This window comes from Dermacentor albipictus, chromosome 5, assembly GCF_038994185.2.
Source record: "Dermacentor albipictus isolate Rhodes 1998 colony chromosome 5, USDA_Dalb.pri_finalv2, whole genome shotgun sequence".
Classification (NCBI taxonomy): Eukaryota; Metazoa; Arthropoda; class Arachnida; order Ixodida; family Ixodidae; genus Dermacentor; species Dermacentor albipictus.
Genome location: NC_091825.1, coordinates 74,843,667 through 74,860,711, shown reverse-complemented (window position 1 = coordinate 74,860,711; position 17,045 = coordinate 74,843,667). Strand labels below are relative to the sequence as shown.

Genomic DNA, 17,045 nt, shown 5'->3' with positions numbered 1-17,045 from the left:
ACTCCTCCATGCCGATCGCTTACTTTGGCAAGAGGGTGACATAGCAAAGCTGGACGATATTGGAGTATGTTTCACATAACTGAAGTAACGAAACTCTAATAATCAGCACTAGACGTCTTAAATACGTGTGACTTCGGGATTATGGTCTGCAGCTACATTGCTAGTTGGCAATTCGCATTACCCTCGACAGTCATCTTGAGATGAGTTCTGCTGCAATTTGTTCATAAGGACTGAACACGTGTTTAGTATTTACTGAAAAACCTTTTCTATGCTGCATTTGTTTGAAGCAGAAACTTTACTGCACGGTTGGCTATAGGTGGGAGTGTTTCCATCCCCTCAGATGTCCTAGTTTGGTTTAGCAAACTAATTTTCCAGTCAGCATTCTCAAACGTGTATGCTTCTGTTCTCAAACTAGCCCGTAATGGCCAAATGCACCACAGACATTTTGATGTTAGGGGTACTCACTTGCACAAGAACGCCATTGTCAGATAATATAAACAACTGCATTCACCAACGCCAACATTTTTATGCTGGACATACCAAGGTGAACGCCCAGTCAAAGCGATGCAGCTCCGAGGTAGGACTGAAAGAACACTTTGTTGCTTTGCACTACTTTTGAGAGCAGTATTTGGGTGGCGCTAACGGGAAACCGCGTGGCTTTTCCATATTACCGGCTGCTGCACATAACCTATTCGGAGCCACGCGCGCCTCTCCGCGCATGCGTTGATGGTACCTCTTTCCTTCTTTCTCTCTTTTCTCTTCTATATATACTTCCGAGGTGGAAATAAAGTCAATAAAGCGTCGTCTTTTTGCTCTGCGAATCGGCCTGGATTTCATCGCGTAGCTGCCGGCCTTTGGCCAGTAGAACGTAACAGTGGCGACGAGCATTCTGCTGCAGCAAGGAAGCCAAGCAGAAGGAGCCCACCACCGACCATGGCACACAGGCTACCATAATTTGAACATGAAAAAGATAAGTGGCAGGCGTACCTAGTCAAGGTTGAAGCCTATTTCGAAGCAAATGATGTGAAGGACGATGCTAAGCAAAGAGCTCTGCTGGAAGCTGCGCTTGGAACAAGGACAATAAAAATTTTGAACGCAAAGTAACCACGCGAAAGCCTAACGCCCTGAACTACAAAGAAGTTGTGCAGATGTTAAACGGCTACTACAAGGGTACCGAATGAAATTTCTGAAAGTTTCAAGTTCTTCCATCGCTGCCAGCAAGAAGGGGAAGAAGAAGTATTTTAATTAATGGGAAATGTAGAGAGGTCGGCCGGATAATGGAGCATCTGGCCTGCTACTCTACGTAAGGGAAGGGGAAGAGGGGAAGAAAAAGGGTCACAATGGGGGATGATAATGGGAGGAACGAGGTGAATGACACATTACACAACTGGTATCACAGGCGTGAGTCCAGGCCCGTGTCACCTAGGAAACGTGAAAGTGCACACATTGTCACTGTCGTCTGCCAGCTCTGTGGCCACGCGCCTAGCAAGAGGTCCTCCGACAGTGGTCCATTGTGTAAATGTCTTAATGTATCTGCCAATGTCAGTCTTTCTCGAGCATACTCAGGGCACACCACGAGCACATGTGCTATAGTCTCTACAGCGCCACACACTGAACAGTCCGGGGAGTCTGTCCGTCCAATAATGTGCAAATATTTGCGCGTGAAGGCGACGCCTAATCGCAGTTTGTGTATCAGGCATGTATGAGGGCGTACAATGCCACGCAAGAAGGGGAATCTGTACATGCATTCATAGTGGCAATACGGCAGATGGCACACAACTGCAATTTTGGAACTATGCTAGACAGAATGATAAGGGACCGTATTTTGTGCGGCGTCAGATACAAGAAAGTGCAGAAGCAGCTGCTAGCAAAGAAAGATCTGAATCTTGAATAAGCCGAGGCTCTCGCCCTTGCCCGGAGAGCGCTGAACCCGATTCGCAAGGTATTGTTATGGACCAAGAACAAGCAAGATTGCTAAAGCTCTCGGGTCAATACGAATCGCGCGCAAAGTCGCAAGGCGTACAACAATGCAAATGTTGCGGTAAGCGTGGTCACAAGACCAATGCTTGTCGACTAATCAGGCGCAAATGTTACAAGTGTGCACGGCCAGGGCATTCAGCGAGAATGTGTGCGGCAAATGAAACAAGCAAAATGCTAGCAGTAACTGCTCAGGCGACGGAAACCGAAGAGAGAGATACAACACGTCACAAATCTAGTCCTTGGCCACCTCGCGCTCGCTCATACCACCCATCAGGAAATCGTTTCTGTGGAATGGCATCAAAATATTGGACATTGATACTGCCTCCCCTGTTTGTGTCATTCCCAAGAGCATTTACAAATTGCACTCTCACCGATGGCCGCAGCTAAAAAAGGCGGAAGTACAGCTTTCATGTTATCTCGGAAAGTTGCCGCTTTTGGGTGCACTGACAATGCCAGTTTCTTATGAAGGTACAACAGTGCAGTGCAGTCTGACAGTTTTAGACTGCAATGGCCCGAGTCTATGTGGTCGAGACCTGCTGAAAAAAATTAACAGACGAACGCCATCAGGCGCTGAGCGTGTATTCGACGGCTCCTGTGCCAAAACAAGCCTTGGACTACGTGCCGACGCTGCTCTAGCAACACTCCGACCTTTTCACTGAAGGCGCTGCTCTCATGAAAGGCCCGCCAGCCCAACTGCACATCAAGGCCGGAGCAAACCCCAAGTTCTTCAAGGCAAGGAAAATTCCTTTTGTTCTTCGTGATAAAGTGTCTAAGGAGCTTGACAGATTAGTCTCAGGTAGTATAATACCTCCAGTCCCTCATTCCGAATGGGCAACGCCCATCGTGCCAGTTTTGAAGAAGGACGGAAAAATGCGCATTTGCGGGGACTTCAAGGTTACACTAAACCCTGTGTGCAATGTTGAGCAGTATCCCTTGCCTCTCATAGACGATATTTGTGCAAGCCTGTGTGGAGGAAAAAAATTCAGTATTTTACACCTTCGCGATGCTTACAATCAGGTCGAGCTAGATGAAGACTCGCGGAAATTAGCCGTGATAAACACACAAAAGGGGCTCATTTGCTACAACAGGTTACCGTTTAGCATCGTATCAGCTAAAGCGACATTCCAACGCAAAACTAAATCTGCGCTGCAAGGACTAAAACGGGCCCAGGCTTATCTAGACGACGTCCTGATAGCCGAGAGCCGCGATGCTAAAAACGTAAACCTGCAAGCTGTGCTACAGCGTTTCCGCGAGAACGGTATCAAGCTTCGTTCCAACAAGTGCAAGTTTGGTGAACAATCATTGATTTATATTGGCTATCGTATCGAAGCTGAAGGGCTACACCCACTCGAGAAGCATGTGGATGCAAACAGGCTAGCCCCTTCACCACGAAACGTTACTGAGTTGCGATCCTTTGTGGGAATGGTTACATTTTACAATAAGTTTTTGCCTAATGTTTCCACTATACTTTCACCCTTGTACAGCCTTCTTGAAAAAGGTGCAAAATGGGTTTAGCACGAAAAAGAAGACGCGGCATTTCAGAAGGCCAAGGATGCTTTTTGAATGAATGAATGTGTGTTGTTTAGTGGCGCAAGGGCCAGGTGTGGCCAAAGAGCGCCATGACTTATAATGTTGGGTTAAGCGCTGATTTGTGAATGGCGATGGTGGGATGTAGCATGGCTGTAAAGTGGCCTAAAATCAATCCGTATTATAGAAGCGTAAAATGATATATGGAATAAAATTATTATAGTGATACATGTAGTTGTCTATGGAGATAGTATGCATGATAAATGAACATGGTGCTAAAATGCAAGAACATGGAAATAGCACCTGTGCCTCCGGGAGGCCTTTGAGCCAAAAAGCTGGGAGGCAGGTACTTTCTCTTAATGCAGTTACCGCAGCCGAGACCTCACGTAAGAGGCCGTGCTACGGACTTCCTGGTGATATGATATGATAGGATGCTTTTTGTTCAGCCCCAGTGCTAACGTACTTGATCCGCAGCTGAAGTTGATGTTGGAATGCGACGCGTCACCTTACGTTGTCGGTGCTGCCCTTTTCCATCCAATAAATGGTGAAGACAGGCCAATTGCTTTCAGACAACGAACGCTCACCTCAGCAGAGAGAAAATACTCCCAAAGTGAGCGCGAGGCTTTAACCCTGGTATTTTGCGTGACACGGTTCCGCGATTACCTGTTCGGACGGGAGTTCACGCTTGTAACGGACCACCACCCCTTGTTGGGCCTTCTCAGAGAGGATCGTCAAACTTCTGTCATGGCTGCCACCCGAATTCAGCGCTGGGCGCTTTTGCTCGGGGCATACCAGTACAAGCTGATCTGTAATCCTGGCAAACAGATGCTAATTTCTGACGCTCTAAGTCGTTTGCCTCAATCGGTGCAGGAGCCGCTAGCGGAAACCGAAGATCTGTCGGAAATGGTGCTGATCATAGACGAATGGGACCAGCCAGCGGTTTCCCACGAAGAGATTCAAGCACTCGCAGCAGCTGATGGTTTTTCGCACACGATATGCAGGTACGTGGCTGAAGGATGGCCTTCCGCCGTAGAAGATGATAGCAGAGAAATGTCGGAATTCTGGAAAAGGTGACACGAGTTGTCTGTAGAGAAGGAGCTGTTGCAATGGGGCTATCGTGTGGTGATACCAAGTGAGGCGAGCGAGAAACTGTTGAAGATGCTGCACGAGTCTCATCAGCGGGCGTCTACCATGAAGACGGGGGCTAGATTTGGGTGGCCAGGTCTAGATCGAGTCATTTGTAGAATGGTCTCAGACTTTAGAAGCTGCGCGCAGGCTCTGCTCATGCCACCTGCATGGAACCCCGTTAGCTGGCCGATTTCGCGAGAGAGGTGGTCATGGCTGCATGCCGGCTACGCAAGGCCTACTGCAAGCAAGATGTTATTGGTGATCGTCGACGCACACAGCCATTGGATAGAAGCCATTCCAGTATCTTGAGCAACCGCTAATGCAACTGCCGATTGCATGCGAACCTTGTTTAGCAGGTTTGGGTTACCCCGCACCATAGTTACGGATAACGGTACGCCCTTTACCGGTTCAGAGTTTGCTGTATTTGCGCAGAAAAATGAAATCGAGCATATTCGCACCCCGCCTTATCACCCTCAAAGCAATGGTCTCGCCGAACGGGCCATGAGAACCATCAAGGAGGGCTTGAAGAGAATACCTGGTGTGGAGTTGGACACTGCTTTGGCTAGAATTCTTTGTAACTACAGAAATTTGCAACAGGCTTCAGGGTTTTCACCGTCTGAACTTCTTGGGTACCGTTTGCGTACAAGACTAGACATGTATCTTCATCCCAGGAGCCACGAAAAGCCCAAGAATCCAGCGGCTGATTCCGCCAGTTGGTAGTTCGCCCCTGGAAATGCTGTCTATGTGCGCAACTACGGCAAAGGAGAAGGGTGGACACCAGGCAAAGTAAAACTGACGAGTGGTGCCCATGTAGTCACTGTGGCTACCGAGGACAGTGTCGTTCGATGACATGTCGACCAGATCCGGAAACGTTCATCAGACACAGACGGAAGCATAGAAATATCAAGTCCCGAGGAAGGCGAAAAAGTGAAAACGATGCATACAAGATATAACGCGCCACAAACGATTTAATCTGATGCGTTCAAAGACCAATAGAATTGGCATAGTTGACGTAAATGTAAATAAAATTGTTAAATTATCATTAAAAAGTATTTATCTGCGACAATGCACAAAAGTAGTGGCTACTTCACGCTGCCATTGACAAGATAAAGTTGGCTTCATCCTTACAGACAGACAACCTCGCTTTCTTTAAAGAAACTTGATGCATAATAGTTAAAGCACCCGATATGGAGAGGATGTAATCCAAGCCATGATTTGGCAAGCAAGAAGTCTTTAAAAACTGTTTAAGGCTTCTTCAGAAAGGCTAAGCACCAATTTTTGAAATTTTCTGACACTAGCATGAGAAGGTTTATTCTTTAGAGGCTGTATATTAAAAACTAACAAAAATATAAATAAGTAATGTTGCGAGCGAGGCATCAATCTGCTTTGAAAGAAAGATCGTTGACATGGCTCCATATGTGAGAAGCCTGACAACTTGACAAAAAGTACCGTGGGGAGCAGTAGACCTAGCTTGCACCAATGCTTTAATAATTTTCACACTGATTTTCACACCTCGGCCGAAATTAGGTTTCAAAAGATTCGCATACTTCAACTTGCGTAAGTAGACTGTCTATTGACCACCAAACAACAAATAAAACTACGCACGCAATGTTTCCTGGAGGTTGAATTTTGTTCATTCCATTTGCTTATTGGCTGATGCTTCCTTATTGGCTGATGCTGGCTGAGCTTCCGCGTCCTTTTAGACAGTGGTGATTGGTAATCGGAATTGACGGCAATAATTGTTTCATAATAGCATTGCTATATTTCTGCTTCTGGGTTCTCAGCAAGCATTTCTGAGCTGATAGTGATTAAAGCGCGATAAGAGGTGAACGCAAACAGCCGTACTCACCAATATGAAGACTAGTACAATCTCTGCACCACAGGCCAGGACACAAACGACCAATGCCTGCGTTCCGATGACGGCGAGCCGTGCAACGACGCCGAGTAATGTCTGGTATAGCTGCTTCATCGCGACGAACCCGCGGCTGTCGTTCATTTCCAGGTCCACGGAAAAGCGGTTCAATATTCTTGCGCGCGGCGTGGCGTCGAAAAACGACAGCGGGCTGCTGGCCACGTGACTGAGCATCTTGTCGTGGAGGCTGAGCGAACAGTGCCGAGTGCCCCGAGCGAGCAGAATTCCCCCGACCAGCCGGGAGAGCACTGCGTGGCAATTTGAGGAGAGAGAAAGCAAGCTCAGGGCGCAGGGAAAACGGGGCAAAACTGGAGCAGCGAGGGGAAAAAAAGATGAATTGAGGCTACCCGCCGGCGATCGCTTAGTGGCTATGGTGCATGGGCTGCTAGGCACGAGGTCACGGGATCGAATCCCGTCCATAGCGGCCACATTTTGATGGGTACGAAATGCGAAAACACCCGTGTACTAAGATTTAGGTGCACGGTAAAGGACTGCAGGTGGTGCAAATTTCCGGAGTCCCCCACTACGGCGTGCCTGATAATAAGAATGTGTTTTGGGCACGTAAAACCCCTTAATTTAATTTTTTTATTGAATTGAGGCTGGTACTGAGAAAAAATGTGGATCATGATGCGCTCAATAAAAACTCCCTAACTCACAAGTGGAAGTTAGAAGCGACTGATATAGGTGGTTGTACGTAAACATTTCAAATAATGCACGAGAGAAAACGTCGGCTGAAATACTTTCGTGTAGATTTATTAAGTAACGCATCTCATCAGCATGCGCAATACGTTGAGCTATACATGGTCGCAAGTGCTGCATTAGGCATGAGTGTTGGACCCGCTTACCATCTCCTAAGCAGGTCAAGGCAAGCCATACTATTACGTCGTGACTGGAGTGGCTCATATCATTTTCACGGGTCTTGAGTGCCGCCCACGCTCTGATGCAGACAAACTGCCCGGCCGTGAACGCGGCGCTGAACACAAAACAAAGCAGTGCCAGCATTGTGCAAGGGCCTGAGTATTTCATGTATGTTATGAAAATGTCCAGTTTTCCCTACATGTGAGAAAAAAAAATAAAGGTAACTTGTGGCGAAATGCACAAAATTCTATGTCAAGAAAAGTATATTTTGCGATAAAAAATATTCTAGAGAAGTAAATGGGGGGGGGGGGGGTCTGTCTTACATAAAGAATACGAAAGAAAAACCGACACTGTAAAAACAATAAAAGCAGGCATTTGCACGCACCCATTGGTGATTAGTCAAGTAGGTAGGCTTGTCAGTACATACTGGACTGATATGAATAAGGCAGCAGCAAATGTTGCAAAATAAACCTTGTAATTGTTTTTTGAAGAATAGCAAAAGACAGCGCGTGCAATGGCTAGGCTGATGCGCCTGTATAAGAGTTGTGGTTCTTTTAGTAAACTATTTAAAATAATTACAAAGTTATGGTGTCAGAAAGAAAGGTAATAATTGTCCAGTTATATTTTGCGCATCCATTCATATTGGGAAATACATCCGTCGTCCGTTTAAACTGCAGTTATATTTCAAAGCATTTTCTAAAGAATTACACAACAATATTTTATAAACAAAATTTGTAAACAAAGCAAACAAAAAGAAGACGTTACCTTATTAGAGGACAGACCCTCTTCTTTAAGAACCGTTACTGCTTCCTTGTCTGTCACCGTTCCTACGTCGTCTTTCCTGAAAAAAAAGATGGTCTGATCAGTACTCAATATATTTCACGGCACAAACTTGGAAATTGTTTGTTATGGAAGAAAACGTTTTACTTTAATGACAGTAAGTTTCGCATAAGAAATGGCAGTCGTCTTGCGTCCCATATATCCAAGTTTATTGATCATTGAAATAGTTGAGTTCTGGCAACGTATTCACTACTGGTAATGCACATGGCATATTAATATAATGAAGTTTCTTAGTTTCAGTGTGCGCACAAATGACAGCTCCCTTGGCAATTTACTAGTGGAAAATATCGAAATATATAAGGTGCTTTTGAATGTGAGAACAAATCATCGGCACACTGCTAATGAGCTTTGTGTACATCTTCGGAAAATTACATCGGCACATTGAATACCCGCCGTGGTTGCTGAATGGCTTTGGTGTTGGGCTGCGGAGCACAAGGTCGCGGGATCGAATCCTGGCCACGGCGGCCGCATTTCGATTGGAGCTAAATGCGAAAACACCCGTGTACTTAGATTCAGGTGTACGTTAAAGAACCTCAGGTGGTCAAAATTTCCGGAGACCTCCAGTACGGCATTCCTCATAATCAGAAAGTCGTTTTGAAACGCAAAACCGCATAATTTAATTTTTAATTGGCACAATAAATATCCCGTTACAGGCTAATTCTACTGCTATAATTTCACATAACTTAGCGTTTTTATCAAGATGATAGTATGACTTAATACTGTTTTATCGCAGAGTTTACAAGAAGCACAAAGGGAGGCCAGCAGGACAGCCGCTAACATTCAGCTAGCAGCAATAGCTGCTCATAAATCTGAAGTATTCAAAAGCATAAATAGTATGCTTGTAGCTAAACATTCATGGGCTTCTGCACATGATGCGAAGAACTTGCAATGTAATCTTCGTGCATGCAACAACAGCACGTGAATTAATGTTCGCCTTATTAAGTGCTATCTAAATGCTTCTTTAGTGTTGAAAAGCTTTGTGCTGTTCCTTACCTTTCCTCCGGTTCAATTTGGCGGAATCGTTTACCATTAGATTCTTTGAAGAGTTCCATTGGTGCTCCCGAGTGCTGCTTCAGCTTGTCCAGATCTTCGAAGAGCACTGCGGTCCTGTCGTTCATAAGGACCCATTGATCGGGACTGAATGGTAGCCTCGTGTTGTTGGTTACAAAAAGGCGTGTCTGGAGCATGAAAATAAAGGCGACAAAGTGAAGAGCTACATTGGAGCATTAGAGCTAAAGAGTACTGAAAGGGGGTAGTACGTTCAGGGCGAGGGGGGGGGGGCGTGCAAGCGGCATGCATTGCCGTGAGGCGGCACGTGTGGAAAGGTCGGGCATTTGGATGCCAGCCCACGTGACAACAGCACCGCCTCCAACATCGATCAATCCGTGACTCGTTCGTGTCAGTTGTGATGGCAGCACGCCGCTAGCGCGTATGCCAATGTTTCCACTGCTTGTGTTTCTTTTTAGTTCATCTAGTTGAAACGACGCATTGGTTAAAATAAAGGCTTGAAATATCCACTGCGGTTGACACCGCAATATAAAGAGCTGAAGGCGATTGATTATTTACCCAATTATTGAAATATTGTAGTTAGTCAAGTTTCGAAGTAAGTCAGATAATAAAGTTGTGATTAATAAATAATTATTATTTCAATAATTGAAAAGTTAATGTGCTGTTTGTTTCTATTGCTCATATTACCTAAACAATTAAGCAAATAGGTAAATCATTTTGTAATTAGTTACTTTAGGTATATCCAATAGGTTGTTGATCCAGTGACCTAGAGATAAGATAGCCAGTCTCGTTACTTAATATTTTGATTGTCATATTATGTAAACGAATCCGGGCGAAACCAGGATCCGTTTTTTTTGGGGGGGGGGGAATGTCAGACAATAAGGGGAATCGAATGATCATCCCACATCAACACAGTTCCTGATTGTTGTAAATTGGTTGCCATTGTATATCCTCGCGAAAGCAGTAAGCTCGGGCAATGCAGAGATTGATGAAGAAATGAGCTCTCTTCTTGAACATTGCAATGGATCCAACCGAGAAGCCAAACCTAATTATTTCGATGATGCCGTTGAACCAAGGACGTGTTATCATTGGCGTGTTAGAAATTAAACAGCAAATTCTTAGGCGTGTGTGTGCAAAGCGCCGTAGTGCATCTGAAGCGACGCATGATGCAACGGCCCATGCTCTGGTGGCGCCATCTCGTGGTTTTTTACATCAAATACGGCAGCCGTGAGTCCTCCCTGAACACGCAACCCATATTCTAGTACACTACACTACATATAAAAATGCATCTATAAGCATAAATGAGGTAAAATGGGAAGAATGAAATGAATAGTACGGTCAACAATGAAATCGCTTTGAGTAATAAATTTTGATGATTTGCGGGTCACTGTCGTGATCGTCTTCTATCACGCACTAACAATTCCTCAATGCGAAATGAGACCGCTGCGCTTCGCTTACCCATTTCTTGGCCAATCGTGCATAGTGGGTCGAAGCCACATACGTGACAGGAAATCAAGGACAACAACAAGAGCAATACCACCATCGACGCCAAATCATAAGTGTACAAGATGACGTATACGACCGCCATCATGTCTCAAACGGAACGTCGTGCAAAAGTTTACAACGTGAACGACGATGCTCCGATGAATGAATGCTCCGAAAGCGCTACTTCGATGTATATTGAAGAACAATCGGCTCCACAAAAAGGTAATTTGTCAACCATTTAACTGTGAACTTAAATCTCGTTTCAAAAAATATTCTAACACGCTTGCAGCAGCACTTAAATGTGCTAAACGAGATTACTTTCAGAACAAGATTTTGAATAATGCCAATAATACGAGGCGCAACTGGCAGGTCATTAACGAATTCTTAAATAATAAATGCCGTGAGCATGTAACAAAAATAAAAACTGAGACACATACATACTGCCACCCAGCTGATATCGCGAATGCCTTCAGCGAGTATTTTAGCAGTACTTGCGATTCTCAAACAGATCCCCCATTACCGACATTGCCTCGTCATCTTCATTCTTTTTACTTGGGACCTACGAATGCAAAGGAAGTTCTTCATGTTATATCTTCGCTTAGGTCTACTGGACCTGGCCTAGACTCTGTTCACCCATCACGTATCAAGTTAGTTTCTAATGAACTGTCTCCTATCATAGCCGATATTGTTAACAAAATGTTTAAAGCAGGCATATTTCCCAGTTCTCTGAAAGTTGGTAAAATAACACCTGTTCACAAAAAAGGCAATCGTGAACTTCTGAATAACTACAGGCCTATTTGTATTCTTTCATTTTTCAGTAAAATCATTGAACGACTAGTTCATACACGTTTATCATCCTACCTAGCAAAATTTAATCTACTATCACCTAAACAGTATGGCTTTCGGCAGGGTTGCTCAACTGAGCTTGCGCTTCTAACCTTTGCCGACAAAGTCAAGAAGGCAATCGACCAAGGCCTGCTGGTTGGAAGTGTATTCATAGATTTAACAAAAGCCTTTGACACCATTAATCACAAAATTCTAATACATAAACTTGAATCTTACGGCATAACTGGCCCAGCACTTCAGCTTATTTCTAGCTACCTAACTAATCGTACTCAAGTTGTTCAGATTGACGGCAAACTCTCATCTGCTAAGAACATATATCAAGGCGTTCCTCAGGGCTCGATCCTTGGCCCGCTGCTGTTTCTGCTATTTATCAACGACCTACCTAATGTTCTAACCACTACAGACTGTATATTATATGCAGACGACACCACTATTTTTACTTGTGCTAACGATGTCGACGAGCTACAGCAAAATGTTAACGTTGATCTGCATAACATAACTTCCTGGTGTCAAAAGAACATGTTGTGCATCAATCCTCTAAAAACGGTTTTTATGGTTTTTCATTCCTCCCCGACACTAATTTCGAACTCTATATCGGTGCGTCTTGAAAACAACTTAATACCAATATCTGTTAGCACTAAGTTTCTTGGCGTAGTTTTAGACAGGCATCTGAAATTCAATCTTCATGCGCAGTCACTTGTCCGTAAGATATCGTTTGGAATACGCGCCATAATCAAAACCCGCTCGTACTTTCAGCCACACATTATCCATTCCCTTTATCATGCACACATTCACAGCCATTTATCTTACTGCATATCAGCCTGGGGAAACACATACCTCGCTCACCTCAGCCAACTTCAACGCATGCAGAATCAGGCGATTCGCCTCATGACTTTCAGCCATTTCCTATCGAATGCAACGCCACTTTATTGCAGTTTAAACATTCATCCTCTTCATCAGCTCTTTCAGTTAAAGTTAACAATCGTGATCTATAAGTTATTTCGTAATATTGCACACATAGATGGCTTTGTTACTGAAACTTTTGTAAATACTAACACTACTAGGTTCTCTGAACTCGATAATCGTCTTTTGCCTAAAGTGCGCACAAACTATGGTAAGTTCACTACCACATTTGCGGGAATAAAACTATGGAATTCTATTCCACATACCATAAAATCATCCCCCACAGAGCACATATTCAAGAATCAGGTTAAGAAATACTTTATGCAGCAACTCTCTTCATCCTAACCACTGCCTTTGTGATTGTAATCATAATTGACTTAGCTATTGTACTACACGTTTATTACTCATATTTTTATTGTATTTTACATTTGCATTACTTGTTCACTACAGAAGTCTTCTCCGCAATTTTTTGCCTTACTAAACAGTTTTGAGTTCTTCTTTTTTTCGCGCTGTTTCTTATTTAGTCTGTAATGCCACCGTAACCAATGTTTGATCTGTATTGTCTTTTTTATTTTTTCATGTATGGGAGTCCCCCTGACAGTTTGTAACTTTGGGACTCCCTGTGTAGTGCTCATTTTGCATACAATTCTTGTAAATCTGACATCATTGATGAATAAACTTGAAACTTGAAACTTGAAACTTGAATACCTAAGTGAAAACTATTCATCAAAGGGACTTAGGTGTCTCTGCGGAATTTTGCCATCATGTACGGAGAGTGCTGCTATTACAATATACGGGGGAGGGGCAACGCGTAAATATTTAAACAAATGCTATAAAACACCAATGATGACATGCAGCCCGAAAATATTTTTGCAGGAAGAAAGCAGGCCCACGAATGTAAAATAATGTATATTTACAAGTGAGGTTAATGGCGTTCAGGCAAGTGCCAGACTTCGTCTTCCTCTCGACCAATCCAACTTCTTCCTTCACTTCACCGTAACATCACCCTCCCGGTGGAGTAGCGCCGTCCCGGTGCAAGTTATGGAGCCTCACTTAATGGGGGGACATAGGGCTTCAGCCTGGCGGCGTGAACAACATCGCTGGTGACGTTGGAATGCACTGAAGGCTGACCGACTTGGGCGATCTCGTATGTCACGTCGGACAGTTGGCGTAAGATCTGGTACGGTCCAGAATAACAGGAAAGTAGTTTTTCCGACAAGCCGACGCGACGTGAAGGGGTCCAGAGAAGGACAAGGGAACCAGGTGAAAAATGGGTCTCGGTGCCGAAGGTCGTAGCGTCGCTTTTGAGAAGCTTGCGAGACTGTGAGGCGATTACGGGCGACTTCTCGGGCCTGGGCGGCTAAGTCAATAGCATCGCGAGCGTAATCAGTGCTGGGTGATTGTACTGCGGAAGGTAGCAACGTGTCAAAGGGCAAGGTGGGGTCGCGGCCATACAACCGGTAAAATGGTGAAAATCCGGCAGTATCGCGACGGGACGAGTTGTATGCGAAAGTGATGTACGGTAAAGCGACGTCCCAGTCGCAGTGATCGTCGGAAACGTACATGGCCAGCATTTCAGTTAGCGTGCGGTTGAGTCGCTCGATGAGGCGGTTCGTTTGAGGGTGGTACGCGGTAGCAATCTGGTGTTGTGTAGAACAGGAGCGGAGCAGATCATCGACGACCTTCGATAGAAAGTAGCGGCCGCGATCCGTCAGCAACTGGTGAGGGGCGCCGGGGTGCAGGATGACGTCGTATAATAAGAAGTCGGCGACATCTGTAGCGCAGCTGGCTGGTAGCGCTCGTATGATGGCATATCTCGTGGCATAATCGGTTGCCACAGCAATCCATTTGTTTCCTTTGATGGAAGTTGGAAAGGGGCCAAGGAGATCTAGGCCCACACGGAAGAAGGGCTCTCTAGGGATATCAATTGGTTGCAGTAAGCCAGCGGGAGGCAGAGCAGGCGTCGCCCGGCGCTCACACAGGTCGCAAGAAGTGACATAACGGCGCACAGAGCGATAAATGCCGGGCCAGAAGAAGCGTCGCCGGAGGCGGTCGTATGTTCGAGTGATGCCCAGATGTTCAGAAGTAGGAGCGTCGTGAAGTTGCTGGAGCACGGCTAGTCGAAGGTGCTTGGGAACGACTAGGAGGAGCTCCGGGCTGTCAGGACGAACGGTACGACGGTATAAAGTTCCATCGCGGAAGGTGAACATCCGGAGGGACGGGTCATTGGGCGAGGAGCTTAGGCGTTCCATAAGCGTTCGAAGAACAGGATCTTTGCGCTGCTCGTCGCCAATATGGAGGAAGCCGGAGAGGGATAGAACACTGATGCCCGAGTCTGCATCCGTATAGTCCGGGGGATCCACTAGATTGCGGGACAGGCAGTCAGCGTCTTTATGCAGGCGCCCTGATTTATACATAATAGAAAATGTATATTCTTGTAGACGCAAGGCCCAACTTGCAAGTCGTCCAGTGGGGTCCTTCAAAGAGGAGAGCCAGCAAAGGGCATGATGATCGGTTACGACGCAGAAGCGCCGACCGAAAAGGTAGGGCCGAAATTTTGCGACCGCCCATACGAGCGCGAGACATTCTCTCTCAGTAGTGGAGTAATTTCGCTCGGGCGTGGAAAGAAGGCGGCTAGCGTAAGCGATGACACGGTCTTGGCCCTGCTTACGCTGAGCGAGGACAGCGCCGGTGCCATGACCACTCGCGTCAGTTCGTACTTCAGTGGGCGCAGAAGGGTCAAAGTGTGACAGAATTGGGGAAGTTGTAAGCCGCTCAAACAGGGTGGAGAACGCTTTCTCCTGCAGTGGTCCCCAAGAGAAAGAGACGTCTTTCTTAAGAAGGTCAGTGGGAGGGTGAGCTATGTTAGCAAAATTTTTCACAAAACGCCGGAAATAAGAGCATAAGCCCAGAAAACTACGGACATCGTTGGTTGAACAAGGTACAGGAAAATTTCGCACGGCGTGAACTTTCTGTGGATCAGGTTGGATTCCGGCGGCGTTGACGAGATGGCCGAGCATGTTTATTTCACGGCGACCGAAATGGCACTTGGAGGAGTTTAGCTGACGGCCAGCCCTGCGAAACACGGAGAGTATGGTTGTGAGACGCCGCAGATGGCTCTCAAAGTTCGGCGAAAACACAATCACATCGTCGAGGTAACAGAGGCATGTAGGCCACTTCATGCCGCGCAAGAGAGAGTCCATCATGCGCTCGAATGTAGCTGGCGCATTTCATAATCCAGAGGGCATGACTTTAAATTGGTACTGGCCATCTGGAGTGACGAATGCGGTTTTCTCGCGGTCCATCTCATCGACGCTAATCTGCCAATAGCCGGAGCGGAGGTCAACTGATGAAAAATATTGGGATCCATGAAGGCAGTCAAGAGCGTCATCAATGCGAGGCAGGGGATAAACATCCTTCTTTGTTATTCTGTTGAGGTGACGGTAGTCAACGCAGAAGCGCCACGAGTTGTCTTTCTTCTTAACTAATACAACTGGTGATGCCCACGGGCTACTTGAAGGTTCAATGATGTCCTTGTCCAGCATCCTGTCTACCTCTTTTTGTATGATGGCCCTTTCTGTTGCGGAGACACGATATGGCCGCCTATGAATGGGGCTGGCGTCACCGGTGTTGATGCGATGCGTGACAACAGATGTCTGACCAAGTGGACGGTCGTCGAAATCAAAGATGTCCCGATAAGATGACAGCAGGTGAAGAACAGCTGCGGTTTGCTCGGAAGGAAGGTCTGGGGCGATCATATTAGAAACATCGTCCGTAGGCGTCGAGGACGGAGGAGTGGGGGACAAAGGTCCGTTGGTACTGAGGAAGGATTCAGAGGTCAAAGAAGAAACTTCGAATTCTTCCAAAGGAGTGATATGCGCTATGGCGATACCGTGTGGCAGCACATGCGACAAAAATCCAAAATTGAGGATGGGCACGCGAGTGCAGTTTTCGCGGATCCGGACTAAGGTGCTCAGCTGGGCGATATGTCGCGACAAAACCACGTCAGTAAGCGGCGACACGACGTACTCGCCATCAGGTACGGGAGGACAGGGCGTCAGGAGGACATTTGTAGCCGCTTGTGGAGACAGCCTTGCAAACTCAGCTGAACATAAGCGGTGTGAAGCGCAAGTTGTTGCGTCGGCAGGAAGCGGTAGGTCCAATTGTACAACACCTGTGGAGCAGTCAATTTGGGCAGAGTGTTTGGAAAGGAAGTCGTGGCCGAGAATTAGGTCGTGCGGACAGTGTTCAAGGATGATAAATAGAACAACGGTATAGTGGCCCCCAATGGTCACACGTGCTGTGCACATTCCAAGGACAGGTCAAGTACTCCCATCGGCGACTCGCACAGTGCCCAGTACGGCGGGTGTCAGAACCTTCTTGAGCCTTCGGCGGAGAGCAGCCCTCATAACTGAAAGCTGCGCTCCTGTATCAACGAGAGATCTAACAGGAACACCATCAATTTCAATGTCCAGTAGGTTTCCACATGTAGGCAGGGTCAACAGAGGATTTGTGGGCCGGGTCGTAGATGCAGCTTCACCTCCGGGAGCTACACCGC

General features: G+C 46.2%; 1 protein-coding gene across 1 annotated transcript in view; it reads right to left on the bottom strand.

Annotated features, from left to right (window-relative positions):
* The window catches only part of LOC135899742 (ATP-binding cassette sub-family C member 3-like), a 36,447-nt gene extending 28,856 nt beyond the window's left edge, over nucleotides 1-7,591 (bottom strand). Inside the window, exons 1-2 of the mRNA XM_065429071.2 lie at nucleotides 7,393-7,591; nucleotides 6,485-6,795 (exon numbers count right to left, since the gene is read on the bottom strand). Coding sequence (XP_065285143.2) covers nucleotides 6,485-6,795; nucleotides 7,393-7,573 — 492 coding nt within the window. The 5' untranslated portion in view covers nucleotides 7,574-7,591. The remainder of the gene's footprint in view (nucleotides 1-6,484; nucleotides 6,796-7,392) is intronic.
* Between the last annotated feature and the right edge of the window lie 9,454 nt (nucleotides 7,592-17,045).